Here is a 22,968-nt window from a genome sequence, read left to right as displayed (position 1 = left end):
TCCTGATTTTACTATTAATTACTAACCAACTAATATTTTTGTTGCACGCTCCAGGCCGGACCCGCAGGCTTCCTCAAAAGCTTTTTCTAAGTTAATCCTTCACCAAGACTGTCGTTCGATTTTGTTTATCAATTAATTTTTACATTTTTTTTTCTTTCCTTTGACTGTCGCAATCAGTACAGTGAGTGAGTCATTGTTATATCTCTTCATGTCTTCTTAACATCACAAAACTACAGGCGCAATTCTTGTTAAATATAATCTTATCAATATTTATATAATATTGATAATAACAAAGTGTTCAGATAATAAACTTTCATCTCTTATTAAACCCTTAAACGTGTATGCAAGTTACGTGAGTTCATTAAAAAATTTAAACGGCACACAATTAATCTAATTGTTAGTTTAGCCATAATTTCTAAGTGATGTTTATTAAAAAATTGATGAATCGTGTTCAGCGGGAATTATTTTTTAAGTATTAATAAAAATATATAACAATATTATTGTAAAACTGTTAAGTATTCATGTATCTAGTTAGAGCAAGTAAGTTGTCCATTAGTCAATGTTTATCCGCTTTCAATCTTGTTATGCGAAATATCAATTCACTATAAATAAAGCGAAATCAAAATTTTATATATATTTCGAGTGATTTTTTTTTAAGTTTATATTGTTGTAACATTTTTTGTTATCGAAACTTAATAATAATTTGTTTTTTTTATTTATTTATTTTTCGTTTTCTTTTTTTCTTTTCTATTCAACCCTTAAATTAGGAACTGTCGCGAGCGAAAACAAACGAGCTAGCAGCTTTCGGTGATTTAACAAATGCTTTGAATGAAAGAGATTATTTAAAAAGTAAATTAGAAGATAGCAAAATGAAGAATATCGATTTAGAAATTGAATTGAACCAATCATCATTAATATTATCGGAAGTATTAAAAATATCAGACGGTCAGTTGGGAAATATAAAGAAAAGTAGAAGTTACTTTGAACTACAGAAGAGTGGTAAGGTAGTGGATAGATTAGATAAATGTAAATTCAGTCGGAGTGCAAGCAATTTAAATATAAACAACAGGAATGATACAAATCAAACACAACCAAACGTTAATAAATTAACAAGGAAAATTACAGATCTAACAAAAGAAATGGAAATAAAGAATTCAAAAATCATTGAACAACAAAGATGTATAAATATATTAGAGGAAGCGTTAAGAGAAAACAATAATATCGCTGAATTTGAACAACTTTTAGCAGTTGTTAGATCCAAAGATGAAAGAATTAATGAATTAGAGCAAATGATAAATAACAAAGCTATTACTGTTTCTTCAGTTAACAAGGAATCTAGAATTTTAGAGTTAGAAGATGCATTAAAAGAATCCATCCTGATAGCAGCAGAACGAGAGAAAGTATTTAACGAAGAGGAACAGAGAAGAATTGAAACATTACAGAAGGTTAGTTTAATTTGTCGATATATATGACTAGCTGTAGCCCGCGTATACACCCGCGCAGATAAAAATAAAATGTAATTAGTAGTCTATGTTTTCTTCCAGACTATGTTGTACATCTATGCCAAATTTCAGCAAGATTCATTCAGCCGTTCTGGAGATACCTTGTGACAAAAATGCGTCGCTTTTATCCTACTTCTTACTTATAATATTATAAATGCGAATGTTTGGATGCATGGATAGATTTATGTTTTTATGAAAGTATCTTCAGAACGGCTGAACGGATCTCAATGAAATTTGGTATACATACCAAAGCCCACAATATTTTTTAAGACCGCGCGGACGGAGTCGCGGGCGACAGCTAATAAGAACAATATAAGAAAAAAGTACCATGTATGATTGTGATAGTTTTAATACTGTGGAAAAACCGAGAGACATGTGTTTGAACCACGTCTAATAGAAATTCGATATCTTTGCCAGCCCCTCTAAATTACGGCCATTTACTAGCTTTGAATTAATGTTAATAGTAATATTATTATATATATAGATGAGAAAGATGGAACAACGTATAAGATCTCTGCAGAACGCTTCAGCGCTGAATTGCGAGACCTGTTCGTCAGTTCTAAAGCGCTTGAAGCTGCTTGAAAATCAGCTCCAGGCTTGTGAGAGTAAAAAGCAAGATATACTGCGGCATTCGTCGCATATTATGTAAGTAAAAAACAACATTTTTAAATCAATGCTTACGCCAAAAAGTTTAAATTCAAAACTCTTTGTGCTCTTCTAGACTATGTCACCCATTCATCCAAACATTCGCATTTATATTATAAGTAAGATAGTCCCTTTGCCGTCAGTCAAAACTAAGGTCTAAAATAAATGAATTGTATATTTTCAGACAAGACATATTAGAAGAGGCCATCAGCGGGAAGGATTCGAAAATAGCAGAGTTTGAGATGAAGGGAGTTCTGGACGAGAAGGAGACAAAAACTTGTGACGCGCTGAAGATTGAGCGAGACAGATTGCTGCATAGACTTAAGATTGAGGTAATTCAAAATAAACTATTCTTTTGAACTTGATAGTAACATACCGTAATTAAAGTCTTACTTGACAAAAATAAATATATTTAATTTCCATAAATGTGCATAATCTATGTTGATATTCGGATCTAAATTTATTATCTTATTCGTTCCAGAACGAATGGTTAGTCAATTCCCAACGTGACATGCCGTTGGAGGCATCACAAGACGTCTCTCTGCCTGATCTGACTCTAGCCGACGGTCAAATAGCCGTCTGCGAGGATGCCATCGTCTGGGTATCGTAAAAGGAGGATCTATTGAGAATGCGGGTGATTTTTTTTGTGTTGCCAACATTTAGAGAAAAAAGTGTAGCTGTCATTAGATATCATTCAGCCAGTCATGTCAGTCGAGTTAGAATTATAATCATTTTAATTACTTCATACATTTAAAAATAATTAAAATACGTAATTTTCGATTATTTTTTTTTCTTTTATGTGTTATCCTATTTACAACTTTAAATCGTTGTTTAGCGATTTTACATTTGACTTTTTTTTTCAAAAAAATAACGCATGTTGGTGTGATTCATTTTAAAAATATATTATAACCTAATTGTTTGAGTTAACAGATTTCATTTTATTTACACCAAAAACTTGCCAATTTTAGCGAAGAGACACGTCTTTTTGAAATAATAGTCTAAATAAATCGTTGTTTGGTCGATTTTACTATAGAGATATTTAGTTTAAGAGTTTATGAATAGTTTTATTTATACAATGGAGATGTAATTCCTGAGTTGTGAATAACTAATTAGAAGAATAACTAATTATAGGTAAATTTTAGTCTCGTATAAAATCGAAACTTTAAAAAGGCCTAACTATTAACGTGTTTGTTTTTTTATTCCTATTTAACCTATTATTATGTAATATTATCAAGTGTATTAAAAATATTTGATAAATGTCACATCAGCAATACTTTTACTTTTAAGAATTAGACTTTGCATTTTCCAATTTTCATCACCATACTAATATTTTAAAATACTTATTACGTCTGTACGTAAATTTGCTATTTTTTTTTACAAGTAAATCGTGGCATAGAATGTGTTCATTAAATGTAAACATTACAAATATTTAGAGTGTTCAATTAGGTAAATTGTGTAAACGCAATAATTAATATTCATAAAAAAGTATTTTAAAACCTAAAAACAATTATCTATGTATCCTTATATCACCCTAAATATTTCATTTCGAGTACAAAGAGTAGGTTAGAAATTTAAAATGAGTCTAAAACGAAATTAAATTATGTAAAAAGCTGTTAAATTATTGTTGAAATATAATCTGTGATTATTGTTTTGACATTTAGCGGAGATGTTGACATATATTTTAGTTTTATTAAACGTGAAATAATTCCAGGAGGAGGACATCCCAGGGACAGTGCTATGACAACAGAAAGCTAAGTTTTAAATAATTATGTTGTGGCCTTAGCCCCATCACCGCATTGTCACAATCACCCGCTACCTTACCAATCATCTGCTTATCACCAGCATTAACCGAAACTCGCTCTCAAAATGTACGCTGCGAATTTCCGAACTGGCAAATGTCATAACCAAAGAGGTTTTTATGTTAATTACCAAAGATATTTTTGTTTTTTTTTTGTTTAATGTAAATAAAGTTTTTCATTTAAATTTTTGTTTTATTTTTAAAATGTCTTTTATTTCTTTATAAATATATTGAAAACCGTTACGAGTATAAACTTGTTTTTTTTAATGTTTATATTAATATATATTTTCATTTGTGTTTTTATTTGATATTATTTTTTTAAGCGTAAATTGGAACTTAACGTCGTTGGAAAACAACGTGTATGAGTTTGTTTGTATGTTATAAATCAAATATTAATGTTTTATGATTAGCGAATGTTCTGATTATTAAAATATAGTTAAATTGATGTTATTATTGTATACCTAATATAAGCAATAATATTCATATAAATATAGGAATTTTCTCAATATATGTCTATTTTCATCTGTCAAAACTGTAGTCTTTATTTAAATCATGGACATATAATATAAAAACACAGCAAAAATCTTTAAAATGTTAAAACGGAGTAACCTTCGTATTCATTTAATTAATCAAACGCATATTAATAACACAAAATTCACAAATAATTTTCTCGCATACAATTAGGTTATTCACGAAATATACTTTGGTTATTTATACATATCACGCATTAGGCATATATTAATGCGTAAAATCATATCATAATATTCTGTGTTTAATTTAAATTAGCTTTCAGATCAGAAACAACTGTTATTGTTATAAAAACAAGTGACGCTTGTAAGTCTATAAAGCACTGCCTTACGTAATAAGTATTTTTTTCTGTCTGTTCCGCTTTACGCATAACAACACGTCCGTACGGTTCGACGGCTAACGTTAAAGTGACGATCAGACATAATTTTGTGGCAGCTACCCACGTAACAAATTCCGTGGGTGAATCGCGAGCTTTTTATAAGATCTTTACAGAATTACATTTGTGATAAAAGAAGCGATATCCAATTTTTGAAAACCAAACTTTAAAATAGTCACTACCTCCTGTACTAAAATATATATTTAGTTACGTTATATCAGATTTTATTAATGTTACATATTCGTTATGTCATAAAATATTTATTTCATAAATTGGATAATCAGCAATATAACATCGAAATTTTAACTATTTTCTGTAACGCATTTCGAAATTAGGACAATGGCCGATTTTTAAATTAATTTAATTTCCCGGCAAATTATAATTAACGTCAGTAGATTTAAAAAAATAGTTGACAGTGACATTTAAAAATGTATTTTTAATCTGTTTTGGGTCCAAAATGACCATTGTCCTTTTAGCTTCTATTCATACATCCTCTGAATGAAAATTAATTTGGTTATCTGTGTTAATGTTAGTATCGAAATGGCTTTTTATACACACGACGCGTTTAGTGTGAATTTCTGGTAGGTGGGATATGTAGGGGCTGCAATGTTTTATCGATGTGTCATTTTTTATATTTTATAACACCCTGTTTAAAATCCTTGATCTATATTTTTGATTTCTTTATCTATGATCGACAAAGCGTTGCAGCCATTTTGTATTTACTCAAATGTAGCTAATATGACGTCACAATAATTATTACGATATAATGTATATCAATATTAGTTACTTGTTATATAAACGGTATGTACTGTGGCTCTTATCGTTTGACACGTTGTATTCACCGGAATTATGCTGATAATAAAAATACATGTTCTTTGAAATATAATATCTTCATATATGAAGTTGTGTTTTTTTACATTCCACCTTCACATTTAAAAATAATAAACATAGTTTTCTTTTAGGAAAAGAAATGCTAGCGCTCTGAGCGAGATGTTTGCAGCGCTTTTTATTTTGGTCTTAAACTTCCAAAGATACGGTATCGTAAGAGGTGCCGCAGTCGTCCTTTTATATCCGACTGTAGAGCTTGCGACGCCCTATTATGCTTAACGCCCTGGGCGGTCGCCCAATCTCGCCCTAAAATAACGCCACTGCTGGCATTAATTAATGTGAGTATATTCCGTTAACGTTACAACAAAATACAAAATTAAATAAAAATTAAATGTACTTAAAGTCCAGGTACCATGGTAAAAGAGGAATTAAGTAATCTACAAACATGATTAATCAAGCAATATACGATTGTAATTACTCACCAAGGAGATATGGTAGAGCTTCAGGACGCCTGGACATAAAAATTTTCGTTTACAACTCTAGTCCTTTTTATCGCATTTTTTAATATTTCAAAATTAGATCGAAAAATGTTGATAACTTTTTACAAGTTTTCCTTATAACACTGTAAAAGTAAATGCGTTTGAGCGTCTAAACAGGAACGCAGAATTTAAAAAAGGTAGGTAGATATAATACAATTTTGTAATTTTTTGAAACTATTCCATTAATTCACTTTCATTCTCAAATATAGATGGCGCTTTTCACAAAATATGAACCTCTAAATACACTATTCTTCTTTGATTTCTGCAAATTATTACTATTCAATATATTGCATATTGAATTTTTTTGTAGAAAAATTAAAAGGAAGATACTTAATTATATCCTTATTTTGTAACAACCAATTTATAATTATACCACAACTAAGTTTAATTCAGCTACTCAGCACTAGATGGCGCTAGTCAACCATTTTGTCAGTCGAAAATGGTTGTTTTGGTTCTGATTTTTAACCGACTTTAAAAAAGAAGGAGGTAATTCTACCAAAGTCAGCGATGGGTGGGTTTCACAAAATAACTAACTTATTTAGAAAATATATGTAGCAACTCCGTTAAAATAAAAGTAAGAACAGAAACGTAGACAGTCACCACATTTGCGAATTAAAGTTTTTTTGTAAAGCAAAATCCCTCTACGTAATAAAATAACAAAAAGGCATCAAGTGCTAAATGTCTTTAAATTGTACACATTGCCAAAACAGACAATTATAAAAGTACGTTAAAACAATTAGCATGTTTTGGAACATTTCGCGGCAGTTATCAAGTCATATCTAACTATTGTGAGACCCTCTGTCACTACGTAAGGTTGAGGTTACAATACTGAAGCGAGTAGCGGATTAAAATTTTTAATTTTTTTTACGATTTTGTATTTTTTATTTGTGTATTATCTTATACTAGCTGTCGCCCGCGTTTACGTCTGCGCGGGTTTAATTTTTTTTTATTAGTAGCCTATGTGTTCTCCCATGCTATGTTTTACATTTATGCCAAATTTCATCGAGATCCGTTGACCCGTTCCCGAGATACCTTCTAACAAACATACATCGATCCATCCAAACATTCGTATTTATAATTTTTAGTAAGATATAAAATGAGCATTGGTGGCTCAGGTTTTAGCATTTGATTTGTAATCTGCAGGACCTGGATTGGAATCTCGCCATATACCAATGTGGTTTTCGAATTTCGATTTACATATGTACGTTTATCCGAAGTTCTTACTGAAGAAAAACACCGTGATAAAATCTGCACATATCTGTGTAGAAATTCAAAGACATGTGTGAAGTTGACTATGGCCAAGTCACACCTAACTTAAGGTAGGCTCCGAGTCCCTCAGTGGGGACGTATAGTAAGCTGATGTTAAGTTTATCGCTGTCGCGTATCACTATGCACACATTACTACAGTCAACTGGCGGAAGTGAGAACGCGAACGGAAACAGGTGCGTGCGACTTCCTGTGCACACGCACATACTACAATATATTAATATTTAAACAGGACTAAATAATATCATTATTATATTCATAAAAAATATTAAAAAAAGAACGAAACTTTAAACAACTAAAGCGTAAAAAAAAAAAATTTAAAGGGAAGTGGTTTCATCAGTCCAATTTTCTTTACCACTTCTTCTTAGTGAAATACTGTTTTTATAATATACTAACTGCTTTTAATTCCATACGCGAGAAATTAATAAAAAAAATAAGTAGCCTATGTGTTCCAGATTATGTTCTACATCTATGCCAAATTTCAGCGAGATCCATACAGCGGTTTTGGAGATACCTTCTACCAAACATCCATCCATCTAAACATTCGCATTTATAATATCAGTTAAATAAGATTTATTTAGCTATCCTATATGAAAACTAAGCCATCTAATACCTGCTCTTTTCCCTACAGAGGGTGTTCACAGTATGTACTACTCCTCCATACATCTCTATCAGCCGTCATATCTGAATCTACCCCGTCTTATGCCTATCCTCTTTCACACAATCCATCCATACTTTCTTCTGTCTTCTATCTCTGTAGCTGCCTACATTCAATCTCATTACTTTAATAACTTAAAGCCTTTAATTTAGAAAAAAAACATAATAGCTTTGATATAAAATTCGGATTCCTCGGAAAGTGATATTGTCTTGGTTTGGGTATATTAAGTGCGGTCGGCGCGGAACCGAACCTGTTATTATGCAATTCCAAATTAACAACGCCTCAAAATATACAGGAATAACGAAAAAAAATATTCTGTAATCGCTTTTTAATCCGCTAGCTTCAATCAAACGTGTTCACGATAAAGTCAACGCATTCGATACTAAGATAATCTGACTTAATATTATAAATGCGAATGTTTAGATGGATGGATGTTTGTGAGTAGGGATCTCTAGAATGACTGCATAGATCTCGCTGAAATTTTGCATAGATGTAGAATGTCTGGAAGAGCACATAGGTTACTAATTAAGTTTTTTTTTTTAATTCCGCCCGGACAGAATTGCAGGCGACAGTTAATAATTTATAAAGTAGTCACGTCATCTACATATATAGGCTAATTGCCTAGTAGTTAGTTTGTATTTTTTTATTATGGATTTGCATTGCTAAAAACTTGTGTAATAACATATAGCCATCTCTCCCTTTCTCTGTAATAAAACAGAGACAACGATGTTTGTTTGTGCAAATGTTTTAGCTCAATCTCTTCGAATTTAGAGCTTGAAGTAAACAAAGATATATTTATAGATGAAAAAAACTTCATCCTTCTAAAATTTTTATAACGTTAACTACATAAAATAACAATGAACTTAATACATGACTGTTAGAAATTATTCTATACACTAAAGTAATATAAAATGTTTTAAGAAGTGTATCGAATGACACAACATTAACGGGAATTCAACATTAATCCTGGTGGGTTTTGTATCGCCAGAGGCGTCGGTCGCAGGCAGATACCAATTAGACTAACCATAGCTATACCTCCAGACTAGGCCTTGAAACGTAACTGGACTGAAATTTCTTAGTCAATTTTATTCGTTTTTAAACACGTGTTTTTACTTTTAACTAAATAATTTTATCAACCACAAAATAAGTTTTTATTTAAGAAGCAATTGATCCATCATCAGCTTCTACTACTATACGTCTGCACTGAGACTCTGAGCCTAACCTAAGTTAAGAATGACCAGACCATAGTCAACGCTGTCCCTGTGCAAGTTAACTTCACACATATCTTTGAATCTCGTCGCAGATATGTGCAGCATCACGATGTTTTCCTTCACCGTATGAACGTCGGATGTACATATGTAAATCGAAAAACACAGTGGTACATGTCGGGATTTGTATCTAGGATTGGCGATTATAAGTCAAGTGACTAACCCCTGAGCCATTTATGCTCTTAACAGATCGGGAAGCTGATCGGAACATTACGACCGATAGGAGGCGCTGCACAAATTTTATTACAAATTGTCGACAACTATACGGTGGTTTTTATCACAAATATTCGTGCTAGGCCCTCAGATTCGATTTTAAACTAAACTATGTAAGACTGTCATCCGCGACTCCGTTGGCGCGAGATTAGAAACTTAATTAATAGCCTATGTGTTCCAGACTATGTTCTATATGTATGCCAAATTTCATCGAGATCCATACAACCGTTCTGGAGATATATTCAAACAAACATCCATCCAAATATTCGCATTTATAATATTAGTAAGATAGATATAGTAAAGTTTATATGTTGACATCATCGTAGTATTAAAGGCAATACATACATAATGTATGTATGTATGTATGTATGTATGTATGTATGCAGGAACATTTAATCAACTCATATACCACGCACACTATCATCAGCATTTGCGTCACCGACAAATCGTGAAAAGCAAGTTCGTAATATGTCTATAGAAGTAGCTCTTAGCAATTTGTAGTAACTTTTGGCGCAATCAATCCAGTAATAATAACGAAGTAACGGCCGAGCCGAGGTTCCTGAGGAAGCCCTCGAGCTTAGTTACTCTTAAACGAGGTTTTACTAAGTGCCATCGGCCACCTCAAGCCCGATGAAGCTGTATATGTCAAGGCAAACAGTGGCAATTCAGTCACAAAAAAAATTGGTTTGCAATTGAGAGACAAGGACGTCGCCACCGCATCTAGGGGAGGCTAGTAGTGCAGACGGGGCCGCGGACGAGAGCGAAAGCGTGCCCGTGGTCCCGTCCCGATGCGTTGGAGGAACAGAGGGGTTTAGTGGGTATGCCTCCGCTATGGAGTATGCGGAGTATGCATAAAGCATTCCCCTCTGAAAAAAAAAGGGGAGGCTAGTAGAAATACTAGCACTACTATAAATTTACATTTGTAGTAGAAATAAAACGCTGATCAAAATATATCTTAAGGTATTTTAGTATTTTATAGTAGTTTATTTAACTATTTTAGAATTTTTAGATTCTCTAAGAGTGGGTATTGGCCGCATTGCCCTCACTTAGCAACGCCCATGCATGTTGTTGAAATCCTGGTACTACTTAAAAACTAAGAATAATTTGTAGATCATTATTTCCAAATGCAACTTAGCAATTAATACTGATTTGAATATGAATTAGGTGAAAAAGTATCAATTTATCTACTATTTAACCTAGATAAAAAGTCGCAAGTCGAATCTTTACAATTTGCGTAGACAAATTACAAACTGGCTGCGTACACGATTTGCCGGTGACATGCAAGAGATGGCCGATATGAAGCATGTATAGTGAACGAAAAAGTTCGTATATGTTTAAAGCATGCAATTATAAACTTTAAGACTTGTACAAAAAGGTTGTATTCGTGTGCGTTTTTTATATAATGCACGTCGGTCGCTTCGCTGACCATCTCATAATGTGGAGTGGACCGCGGACGGTTTTTTATACTATGATTAAAATATTTTGATACTTTAAACAACTTTTATCAGGTTAATTTAGCGTAAGCAGACAATTAATAACACGATGTGTCAAGTTTTGGTTAAATTTTTTATCAATTTGAGTAATGAGACAGTTTAACGTTTAGATGTATTCACAACACGACACGTAATCCTGATAGACTGGAAGCTAGTAATAAACAGGACTTCCTTTTAAATTGTTAATTTAATTAATTCTTAACATAATATTACTTAGAAAGTCGTAACAAAGATATACTTATTACATTATCTTTGAAACTTTATCAAGCATCAAGATGTATCAAGTCGTATAATATTCATACTAGTTGATACACGCATGTGTATGTAAAATTTACAGTAGAGCACAATAATTTCAACATTTTATAAAATGACCCTTCTTTTCATACTAATAAGGTTTAAAATCTCTAGCATATTACTGTATTTATGAGTATAAAATTGATATTCCTCTTACGCAATGCGTTTTACTGAGAATGACGTCATTCAGAATAGTAGCTTTTGCCTAAATTATAACAGTAATTTAAGTATTTTCTTTATATGACGTCACAGCAAAATTAATTTTGCATAAAAAAATAAACTACTTGGTTATTAGTCTCTTAGTTACTAAATCTATGAAAACTTTCTTGCAAATAAGATTATATTTTTCAAGTTACGTAAATAAAAATATCTTCTAACCTTTAAAACTAATTATCAATTTGAAAATCCATTTGTGTTTGACCATTGTCACTGTCAAATTATAATAGCATGGCTGAATTTGTTATCAACTGTCGCCCGCGACTCAGTCCGCGCGGAACTAAAAAAAGACTTAATAAGTAGCCTACGTGCTATACAACTACGCCAAATTTTAACACAATCCGTTGAGCCGTTCCATAAATATCTTTTAACAAACATCCAACCATCCATCCATCTTAATTCGCATTTATATTAGTAAGATTAGTAAGAAGTGAGATGATAAAATCATAAAAAAAAAGTTGATTTGTCAAAATTTAAATGAAGACGTTCGATTCGTTCTATTTTTAAAATATGTATTTCAAAAGTATTTTTCTTTGCCTGCCAGTATAATTATGTCCAAGGTTTTATATTAAAAACATTCCATTTCCAAAATCAACATTGGAACATTACCTTTTTAAAAACAAACGAGACCGAAACGAAGACGGACGGCCGAAAAAGCATATACCTACTTAACTGTTTACTATACGTAGGGCCGTACGAAAGTTACTGTTATCTTGGCATATCCTCTCTAGGCGAAACGTCTATAAAGGACGCCATTTATTATCTCACATTCACCGAACGAAATAATTCTCGTACTTGCTGCGCGGACCGCTCCCCTCTCTGCTATTGTTACGAAGTTCCCATAAAGTACGACATTAGAGGTGGAACATTATTCTACCTCTGGCATTAACTTCTACAGCTTATAACTAGAATAAAAGGCAATATATTGGAACAATCCTTATATGTATTTGTAGAGAAAAAAAAGACGGATTTTTTGATATAAGAACCATAGATAATAATGGTGCGAAACTATTGAAACAATCGTCTTTTAAATAAATTCCTTATCTCTCTGGCGTGTATTTTAAATGCGGCACTTTATGGGCGTGCACGTCCATGTTGGAGCGGGTTCGGGAGAGACGGGAACAAACTCTGTACTTGCGGGACCCGGGGCCCCGAGCAATCCCTTCGTCTTGCTCGCCGTCCTTGTCTTACGCGACGGTTCGCTGCGCTCCTCTGAATTAAGACTGTATTCCAGTTAAAGATATGAAAAAATCAAGTTATAGCACGTAAAAGTAGGAACAATAAAACGACAAATGCATGTAACTAACGAACTAATGCTTAAGCACTCCTAAAACCAAGTTGCCAATACATTAAAATAGTGACAAAAATAACTACTTACTAATCTTTTAAATGCGAAAGTTTAGAGGGATGTTTGTTAGAAGCTATCTCCAGAACGGTTCATCGGATCTCACTGAAATTTGGCACAGATGTAGAACATAGTCTTGTAAAACACATAGGCTTATTACTTATTAGGTTTGTTAAATTTCAGCGGATGGCATTGTGGGTAAAAGCTAATTAGAATAAATTTAATATGTACATTGTTACATATTGTACGTAATTTCATCAGTCTAAAGGTAATTGAAGACAGTACTAACGAGGGGAATAAGACCAAGATTAACAAAATCATCCATCAGCAACCTGCCGTTATCCCTACGGAGGATCGGCATAGTATATACTCCTCCATACATCTCTATCAGCCGTCATATCTGAATCCACCCCCTTATTACGTATATCCTTTTCAACACAATCCATCCGTACTTTCTTTGGTCTTCCTCTACCTTTGCACCCATCTATTCAATCTCAATACATTGTCAAGAATAAATGAGTTCCCTTTAATCGATTTGTAACTTTTAAATAAAATGCTAAATTTTTTAAATCTAAATCGCTTCCATCTTTCTGTGGTGTTTTGGCCTTAAGCCCCGCGCCGTCCCGCCGCGTACGTAGCTATAGCGCGAATGTACTTTGCCCACTTTGAAATACAGCGCTTGATAAGCAAAAGGTAGCAACTAAGATTATATCCAATGAATTTAATATGCAAGTAAAATTATTATAATATAAAATTATTATTAGGTAATTTTGCATTCAAGTGCAATGAAGATAAAGGTATTTTTGTCGTTATTTTATTACTAGAAAATATAACAAAATTAAATATACGATATCGGCCGTTGTTAAACTTTGCTAGCAAGTTCTTGTAACAGTGGGAACAAATGTCTACATATTTCAATTGATTAAGAATAATAAAAATGCAAACATAATAAGCTATTTTGTTTACATTTTTATTATATAGGCAAATAAAATTTGTTATATGTAAGCAATTGCCTATTTTCTAGAGGCTACGACTATGGTCTGGATTTGCTTTGATAACTTAATGGGTTCTAGATTATATAAATAGGTGGATATAAATCAACCACAAACGAATTGATAGTTTAGATAAATTTTTAAATAATTTTCTTACGTAAATTTCATTAACACCGTTATTCTCGCCGGCGGCTGACGGGCTGTCTAGAAGCGGGCGCTTTTTTTACATCCACAGCCCATCCGAGGAGCGGAAAACAAAAAGACTGGATTTATTTTTTTATTATTTTATTTATTCCCCTTTATTTCTGTATTTTATTTTCGTTAAAATTTTGCATATCGCCGTTCTCCCTCCATTTATTGTTTTTATATCCTTTACGTTGTTTCGCGCGTTTTCGCCGTTGCGTGAGGAATGTCAACTGTCATGTGGATCAGCGGGAATTCAGAGTATGGGCGGTAATTTTTTTTTTAAACAGTGTGTGGCAAAGGAAACTTGATCGAACTGCCAGTATCATAGAGGTTTATTGTGAATTTTTAAAAGATGTCAAGACCACCTATGTGCAAAATGGCTGGAATACATGTTAAATGCATTCTTTTTATTCAATGACAATTTATTGAATGTGGCCATTGAGCAATATTATTGTTAAATTATTCCATGAATTTTTTTTACTAAGAATCCCTTAATATTACAGTTACCTATTTTTTTATTCTTTTTCATTTTGTAATTAAAAAGAACACTGCAACTCTACCCACCATAAGCACAAAACCTTTTACTCAGAACCACTTTAAGTAATTTTAGTTTAGAACAAAAAAGGTCTTATTCGAAATTTCAATTCCCATTTTTTTTACTGAAACTCGCAGCTTATAAATAATGAAACGTCAGCCGTTGACATCAGCTGTCAAAGCTAACGATATAAAAAGTTAAGACTGTCTATGGTTGCAATATGTAGGCAAATAGGTTAACGACCTCAACGATTGGTCACTGTTTGAAAACATTCCTGTCGTGCGAAGAATTAATCAGACAAGTGTATAGTCCAACAAACAAATCTGACCCGGTGTAACAGACATTGATATCGCGAATAATTCTATCACAAAATATCTAAACCCAACTTCACAGAAAACGACACGTAACACATGAAAAGATAGATACAGACCGACAAGGAAGTTATGTCATATTTTTACCATAGACACAGGACATTAGAGCTATTGTAATTTAGTTTCATTTATATCCACCGGGTCAAGTTAATTAATCGGTCTATACCGAATAACATAGACACCGGAATTATAAATAGATCAACTGATGTTATGGTTCTATTTATTTTTGGAATAATGGACGTTTGAAGCTACATTGAACTGTTGTTCTTTCTATGACACCTTTGTGTTTATCATAAATTATTGTTGAAAATACGTATTGAAATTACCAACGTTTTTTAGTCTGAGTACTTAAATAAAGTTAAATTTCAGTGTTCTTTTTTTTTCTTTCTCTACACTTACTCAATATGATAAAACTAATCTAGAAGGAGCACTTTATGTTTAGTCCCCTCTTCATCCTAAATCATCAGAATTTTACTCTAATAAATATTTAAAAATGAACTTGTCAATTGTTTTTGTATTTAAGTATTTGATTAAGAAATATTTGTCTTTCAAATCGTATCTTACTAATATTATAATTCCAATTGTTTAGATGAATGGATGTTTGTTTGAAGGTCACCGAAATGGCTCAACGAATCTCGCTGAAATTTGGCATAGATGTAAAACATTGCCTGGAAGAACACATAGCCCACATAATTGCGGGCGACAGCTAATAAATACGTATATAACAAAATAATAATCATAAACCAGTTGTTTGTTCCTTGTGTTATAAAAAATACAATCCAGCACAGTTCTTATTGATAAATAGACGAACTAAGATACATATAGTAGATGTAATTTATAGATGGATTTCCTTTAGGGGGCCTAAGGAAGCCATTTTGTAGCCGCGCTGAGTATCGCGGTCGCTCTGTTTGTGAATTAATTAAAAAGTTGATGTATAAAATATTGCGCAGCGGAATCCACGCACGGTCCGACAGGCAAACATTTTGTTTACATACACCAAAGGTAATGTCGCATACGAAAGTGTTAACTAAAAAATAGACATCATAATCTTACTAATATTATAAATGCGAATGTTTTGATGGATGTTGGTAAAAAGCTATATATCCTGAACTGCTGCATGGATGTAGAACATAGCCTGGAAGATCACATTTACTATTAATTTTTTTAATACCGCGCGGATGGAGTCGCGTATTTATTTTATTAGTTACTTTTATTATAAAGGTGCTATGGCACTAAAAACCTATGATAGAAAATCATAACTAAACCTTTTTATCGCAGCTCGTTAGTCCTCCAGATAGTTTCAAATTCTACTCGGATATAAAAGACATTGTTTCTTGCGCATAATGTGTGGTACAGCCATTTTCTTATTCACTTGATTATTATCTACTGGTAGCCAACACTAATATGTTGGTTTTTAGTCTAATTTTCATTTAAAATATATGTTTGAGATTGAAATAAACTATTAAAAAATCAGTTAAAAAATAAATAAAATTAAAAATTATATTACTGTGTTTTCTTCGTGACTGTACATTTAGTAGTACCTACCGATATGTAGATATACTCGCTGTTTAAAGCAAACACGCCAGAGGCAGCATGTAGCCCTTGATGTGAACAGATATATAATATAGTATATAGGTATATGTGTTGGTACATTTATGTACTGGAAATATTGTATAGCTATAAAACCTTTTTGGTACGACTTTTGTTAAAAGAACTATAAAAAATAAAAGAATCACTAATTTAGATCTAGCAACCGAAATATATGTAAATAGAAACTATTTACATAATATACTCTAGTCTACATTTTTTCTTATTCTGTGAAAATTATTAGACGTAGGTATAGTTGACGGATAGAAACCGTGAATTTTTAGAACAGCTTTAAAAAATGAGAGGGATGATAGTCTTTGTATTGTTAAAGACAATCATCCCTCTCATTTGCTTTGGAAAAATAGAGACAACAGATGTATGAGGAGTGGAAACTCATCGTTAAAAAGAGAGAATGAAATAAGTATGGAAACGTTGGAAAGTCTTGAAACATTTTGTTTCGTGTAAGCGTAGTATTACGTATTCTGCTGTTGAATGGTTTTCCCTCACTCATCGGATGCAAATTTAAATTATCGGTTACATGGACATTATTATATAGATGTACGAAACGTATTATGTCACGGATACGGCATGACAGAAGATACAACAGTGGGCTTAGCTTGAATATTTGCGACAAGCGCCTTCGTATAATTAACGTTAATAGTCAAAATTAATATAAGATTTTTGGTGTTATTTATGTCCGATAGGGGCGCTATACCAAGTACACCCTATATGTACAATTTACGTAAGCGAGATATTCAACTGTTTAATAATTGTATTAAAACAGATAGTTGTTTCAGTTATTTTAAAGAAACTGAAAGGGATGGCAATATGTTTTAATATAAAGGTGTCGTCATAAAGCACTGCCTAAGCATTGATAACAATAAATTGCTTACAACATCTCTTCACAAGGTAATGATTTTTGTACGTGATTATTATCATTGCCACATGGTTTTTTTACTAACCAGTGTCATTGATAGTTGGCACGAGTTCAATTTTTGCTAATATAAATTATTTTTATATTTGAATACAATTTCTTAGCAAATGCCTTCTCCATTCGTGTGGAAACGAAAATCTTTATACATCATTGTTTCCGCAATGAAGTAAGTTTTTTGCATCGCGTGCTGCGCGACAGACAGACAGACGGACAGGGCAATTTATAATATGTCCCTATCGAGCGATCTTAACACGCTATTTGCCGCCCATTCTTCCCAGATCTCCGTCGATGTGGAAATTCGATAGTTTTAGTACATTTAAGAGGGGGTTCGGAGGTCTAGACTTATTGGTCATGTTCACCGACCGTAGTCATTATAATGCCGATTTTAAGCGATACCTGACTAGAAGTTGTCGGGTTAATTACATTCACGGAAAGGGTTCGCTTCGTTTCGTGTTTTTTTTATTTCTAGACCATTTTTCGAGGACAGAGATCGCATGACTGGTTAGAAACGATAGCTTTTGTTTTGACATACACGAAAAACAAAATTATAATATAATATTGAATACAATACTATACTGTTTCTATCGAAATACAGTAAGACATTGTTTAGTCCACGTGTTTAACCTTTTAAACGCCGTTGATTGATATTGACTTTGACGTGGTGTTGAAACAGTATGTTTAACACTTAAATATGTATTTCGGAAACCTACGCATCTTATTTCAATAATAATTCTTTCTAGTAATGTCTTATATCAACATGCGATAAATTTGACAAATGTTTAAGCTAAAAATTAAATACAAGAAATTAAAATTTTTTTAATGCTTAGGACTAGAGTCTAATTTAGAATAAGCACTTTGTCAATATTTTGATTTCGATCATATTATGCTAGCTGTCGCCCGCGACTCCGTCCGCGCGGAATTAAAAAAAAACTATTGGTCGCAGCGTAATATTATATAGCCTATAGCCATCCCCTATAAATGGACTATCCAACAAAAAAAGAATTTTTCAAATCGGACCAGTAGTTATTGAGATTACCGCGTTTAAACAAACAAACGCTTCCGCTGTATAATATTAGTATAGAGAACAGTAACACAGCCTAAGTCTAAGTGAAGAATTTGAACATTAAAAATTACTTAGTGGCTGTACTCGTGGTTTGAAAAACAAGAAAGTAAATATTAAAAAAGATAAAAATCCAATATAAAAGAACACCATGTATAAGTACGTAGATCTAGAGAATATTAGCTGCTACGTATTGTTTTGTTTTTAATTACCTGACTTTAGTCACACATTGCTCCAGACCAGCCTTACTTTCCCTTGCGGAGGCGCTCGGCCATTTTTCATTTCCCTCATTACGTGCAACCCTTTTCGATTCCACCCTAGTAGCGTTGACAAAAAAATATTTTTATAACTCACTAAAACGTAATTTTATATTTATTCAGTATATTAAATCCAAAATAATCATTCATGCCAAATTTCATCAAGATCTGTTGAGCCGTTTTGGAAATACCTTCAAACAAACATCCATCCATCGAAACATTCTCACTTATATTATAATATTACTAAGATGTATGACATCGAATCATAAGATATTTAGCGCCATTTATAAACATAACTTTGGTTTGGTTTATCCACAAACATGAATGAAAATGACCTTATCAATCATATCGCAATTTAACTTCATTGGGTTTGTTGACAAATAAATTAGGGGTTAACGAATCTTACACACCATAGATAGAGCCCATTCTAATCCTGACAGAAATGTTTAAAAAATCTTTGAAAAAAAAATAGTAACTTTATTTATTATACTTAATATATCATTGTTAATTTTTTGCAATCTGTACCCTTTCCCGCGCCCCGGTAGGGTCCCGCAGGCATTTTTCATTCCCGTTTGATTAAATCCACCCGCGCCTATAAGACCTGCATATTGCAACTATTGTCGGCACAGACCTAAACCTTGTCTATAACGCACAGATTATATATTTTGTCTTCTTTAAGGCTTAATTAAAAACCTAAGCTTTGAAAATCTTATATAAAGGTTAAATATTTTCTTTGCAGAATTGTTAATTTAGATATAAAAAATATTTCTCGGCTTTTATGTATATTAAATGTTAAATTATTCAAACTTTCGTGAGACATCATACTAAACTGATATATATAACTCAGTGAGCAACGGGCCGCGTCCGCGAAATAATACCAGTACCACTCATCATGATGAAGGGCCCCCGATGGGCTCGAAACTAGTCGGTGCCGCCACCGGACGTATATACGTGAGTGATTAGCCGTGTTTATATATCAAATTAAATGTTAGTTATAAAATCCGTACATGTATTTAGGTTAGTTTAGAAAAAAGTTCTTAAGGTGCCTTTTCAATTAGCGAAGGTTTGCAGCAATTCGCAATATTTCATTCAACTTTTAAAAGCCAAAACAGTTGAACGGCTTTCGTAATTCCTGTCAACTTTTAAAGTTGAAAAAAAAAGTTTTAATTTATTAAAACTAACTCAAATTTAGGGTTGTTTTGTTTCTTTGGAATGTGGAATTAAAAAAACACAAGAAATATATATAACTACAATATATATCAAAATAACGGCCTGCCCTGAATATCTTCTGACAGTTGCGGCGTGAACGCTAAAGAAACGGACATTTATCTGTCCGTGCTACATTTGTGGATCGCCACATACTATGTTATATGTGTAGGCGTTACACCGGAGATATAGCTTATAAATACATCTTACTAATATTATAAATGCGAAAGTTTAGATGGATGGGTAGTTTTAAGGTATCTTCACGGCTCAACAAATCTTGATGAAACTTACAGAGATGTGGAACATAATCTAAAAGAACACATGGGCTATTAAGTGAATACATCACTATGTGTTCTTCCAGACTATGTTCTATATGCCAAATTTCATCGAGATCTGTTCAGCCGTTCTGAAGATATTTTCAAACAAACATCCATCCATCTAATCACTCGCATTTATAATATTAGTATGATTAATACATTTTGGAAACTTAATTACAAATAATGAGAATTAGTAACAGATTTAATTAAAATGACAGCAAAGCTATTATATTATGACGATATTTAATCGTCAATAAATTACTTGGGAGACAAAGAGACAAATTACTTCATAGTTTTAACAATAAAACTTTTATTTACGTCATAAAGGTTTTGTACTTACCTAGATCCGATATTGGTTATTTTGAAGTACTTTTCTCGTATATCTATAACTTTCAGGTCTATTTTGTTGCAATTATCACTATTTTACTTATAGATTACAATTTAGAACCGCCATATTGTTCTTCAAATTCACTTTGAAACGTGTCTTTTGTCGAACGATATAAAAAATCTTCTAACCTTAACATTCTGACGTTTCTTTTACAATCCACAATTCAAATATAGAACAAACAACCTGAATATATTTTCTTATAAAACTGGCAGCCGATAAATTTTGTTTTAGTTTTAATAAAATAAAGAAAAACTTGAAAGAGATCCATAATAATATCACATTATAATAAAATATTGCGTGTAAAATGTAATCCATTTTCATTGATGCGATATATTTTACGCGTTTCAATTTATTTCAAACAATTTTCTTTATAAATTTATATTTCTTAATAATGTGATATATTTTATCCGCCATTACGTCTGGAAACTATTAATCTTTGACGTAATATTTCGACCACCCACATTTTAGTGGGATTGAATGATTTATTTTATTTTCAAGACCACAGTACCTTATTTTAACCAAGTCCTAGATAAGTCTTTTTATCAGCCATGAGCCCCACTGCTGGGCATAGAACTCCCCCAAAGAATCCTAGATAAGTATTGAACAAAAATTGTACTAATAGATTTTTTTGACATTCTAGAAATTTAAGTCGAAATCGGCTTAAGTAAAAAAAGCTCTTTAGAAAAAATTAGAAAGACGTTTTTAATTATTATAAAATATACAAATAATAACCTAAAATCTTACGATGCCATTTATTAATTTAAAAAATCAAAAACATTCCTTATTTAAAAATGCTTATTTTAAAAAGATATTAAAAATAAAAGACTGCTGACCTGTTTTTTTCATCCGTGTTGAGTCATAACAATTGATAATCGTCTTTTTTACGTCCGCGGCCGGCATGTGTAATATTTTCACTCGTTTGGCAAAACGTAAAGTATGGCGTCGTGCGGGGTGTCATATTTCGTACATAATAAACTACCGGGTGTAGAGTGGTCACTAAAAATACGCGAAATGACTACCTCTGATCGGTGACCATGCGATGACGTCATTCCGGGATAATATTTATAGATATGGGCAGAGAAATAAAGCCTAAAATTACTCTCTCTCTCTCTCTCTTACAAAGACTTCGTTGTCGATTTTATCATCCTTTTATTCTGTTTGACAGAAATGGAGTTAATAATATTATATCTTAAAATTACTTATTAATATTATTTATGTTTGGATGGATAGGTGTTTGTTAGAAGGTACCTCCAGAACGGCTTCATGGATTTCGCTTAAATTTGACATAGATGTAGAACGTAGTCTGGAACGCATAGGCTACTAATTAAGTTATTTTTGTCCTCGTGTATGAAGACGCGGGCGACACAAGATAAAAGAATTATTTATAAAAAAGTCCTGAACTTATTTTAATAACTTGTGACCCTACAGCAAGGTGGCTGTACTCAAAGTTTTATCACGCATCCACGTCGTTATGTCGGGTTATATCGAAAAAAAATCTGACCTGATACCTCAAGTTTAATTTGCGCGAAATACTCATTTCTTCATTTTATACTATCTTTAATGACACGTAAAAAATTACTAATGTTTAAGATTGAGGAATTTAGGAGTGTATTGATTTAGATGCCTGTTTGTTACAAGATATCTCCAAAATGGATGTGATATAATACACTAGCTGTCGGAAGATGCGCGGAATTAAAAATATGTTCTTCCAGACTATGTTCTATATCTGTGACAAATTCCATCAAGAGTCGTTGAGCCGTTATGGAGATATCTTCTAACAAACATCCAACCATCTAAACTTTCGTATTTATAATATTAGTAAGATTACGCTACACGTGTACAAAGAGTCATATTATGTCCATGAATACGTGATGATTTCACACGAGGACAGAGTAGTAGACCATTTTGTATTGCTTTTTTACTTTTAAACTTTTCATAAGGAAGAAATTCTCCCACGATAACATCCTATGAAGTGTTAAATTAGTGGAAAGGAATTTCTTTCGCGTTCGCGTGTTAGTTAATTACGTACTGTGTGAAAACATCTGGTGCTAATTTTACTGCCATACATGGGAATTGTCTGAATGGACGCTAGAATCAATCGCTGTACGGACATGAACTTCCATTTGTATTTTTTTTATATCAAAAGATGCCAAACGGGCGAGCGGC

General features: G+C 32.5%; 1 protein-coding gene across 3 annotated transcripts in view; it reads left to right on the top strand.

Moving 5' to 3' along the window:
- The window catches only part of LOC106115277 (ELKS/RAB6-interacting/CAST family member bruchpilot), a 44,518-nt gene extending 40,428 nt beyond the window's left edge, over positions 1-4,090 (top strand). The window contains exons 16-20 of one of the 3 annotated variants that reach the window (XM_013308618.1): positions 768-1,445; positions 1,987-2,147; positions 2,332-2,479; positions 2,629-2,748; positions 3,859-4,090. In XM_013308618.1, coding sequence (XP_013164072.1) covers positions 768-1,445; positions 1,987-2,147; positions 2,332-2,479; positions 2,629-2,748; positions 3,859-3,888 — 1,137 coding nt within the window. In that variant the 3' untranslated portion in view covers positions 3,889-4,090. Of the gene's footprint in view, positions 1-54; positions 255-767; positions 1,446-1,986; positions 2,148-2,331; positions 2,480-2,628; positions 2,782-3,858 lie in introns of those variants that run through there. The other 2 variants (XM_013308617.1, XM_013308619.1) reach the window with 2 other exon arrangements.
- The last annotated feature ends 18,878 nt before the right edge of the window (positions 4,091-22,968 follow it).

This window comes from Papilio xuthus, unplaced genomic scaffold, assembly GCF_000836235.2.
Source record: "Papilio xuthus unplaced genomic scaffold, Pxut_1.1 DF827870.1, whole genome shotgun sequence".
In the NCBI taxonomy this organism is placed as follows: domain Eukaryota; kingdom Metazoa; phylum Arthropoda; class Insecta; order Lepidoptera; family Papilionidae; genus Papilio; species Papilio xuthus.
Note: the sequence above shows the minus strand (reverse complement) of the source record. Positions and strands in the feature narration are given on the sequence as shown.